The sequence below is a fragment of the Loa loa genome (assembly GCF_000183805.2).
Source record: "Loa loa unplaced genomic scaffold supercont3.4047, whole genome shotgun sequence".
NCBI classification, from domain to species: domain Eukaryota; kingdom Metazoa; phylum Nematoda; class Chromadorea; order Rhabditida; family Onchocercidae; genus Loa; species Loa loa.
In genome coordinates, this window is record NW_018112224.1 from 1 (window position 1) to 844 (window position 844).

At 28.1% G+C, this 844-nt stretch overlaps 1 protein-coding gene across 1 annotated transcript; it reads left to right on the forward strand.

Moving 5' to 3' along the window:
* Nucleotides 1–599: 599 nt before the first annotated feature.
* LOAG_19260 (hypothetical protein) lies at nucleotides 600–829 on the forward strand (the record flags this gene model as incomplete). The annotated part of the gene is made up of 1 exon (XM_020451912.1): nucleotides 600–829. A coding segment is annotated over one exon (228 nt), but the record flags the coding sequence as incomplete, so codon positions are not given.
* Nucleotides 830–844: the final 15 nt, after the last annotated feature.

An 844-nucleotide genomic window follows, 5' to 3' on the forward strand; every position in this document is an offset into this window, starting at 1 on the left:
GAAGAAAATGAAAAGAAAAGTTATTAAGAGAACGATGAATTGAAATGACATTTTGTCACCTTAAGAGAGAGAGAGAGAGAGAGAGAGAAAGAGAAAGAGAAAAAAGGAGATGATGTTTAGGAAGTCCATTTTACATGACTGATATTGCTACTGTTGAAAAATTGAAGTGATGGAAAAGATGGAATTGCCACAAACGATTACGATGAATTATTAAGAGGAAAATGCTCAGCTACTATTTCTTTCTATATGAAAAGCTAAAATATAATAAAAAAGATGGAGGTAAAAAGATGAAAGAAAGAAAGAAAAGAAAAGAAAAGAAGGAAAAGACATTTAACGATAATGATGATTAGTCAAAGTCAACTAAGGGCAAAAAATTTTTGAAAGAAAAGCAAAAAGCAAAATCTATAAGTAAACTCAATAAATAAGTAAGTATGCAAAAGCAACAAAATCAAATCCATTAAATATGCAAATTAAATGGAATTAAATATTTTAATACAATTTTTATTCTTTTAAGGTAAGCATAAAATGAATGTTAATGTCAACAAAAATTAAAACAAAACACATATAAGGTAAAAATTTTTAATCAATAATTTTATTATATGATATTTTGTCTTTCTTTGAATTGTAGTTGTAGTAATAGTAGCAGTAGTAGCGGTAGTAGTAGTAGTAGTAGTAGTAGTAGTAGTAGTAGTAGTAGTAGTAGTAGTAGTAGTAGTAGTAGTAGTAGTAGTAGTAGTAGTAGTAGTAGTAGTAGTAGTAGTAGTAGTAGTAGTAGTAGTAGTAGTAGTAGTAGTGTTGTTGTTGTTGTTGTTGTTGCTGTTGTTGTTGTGTTGTTGTGTAGTAG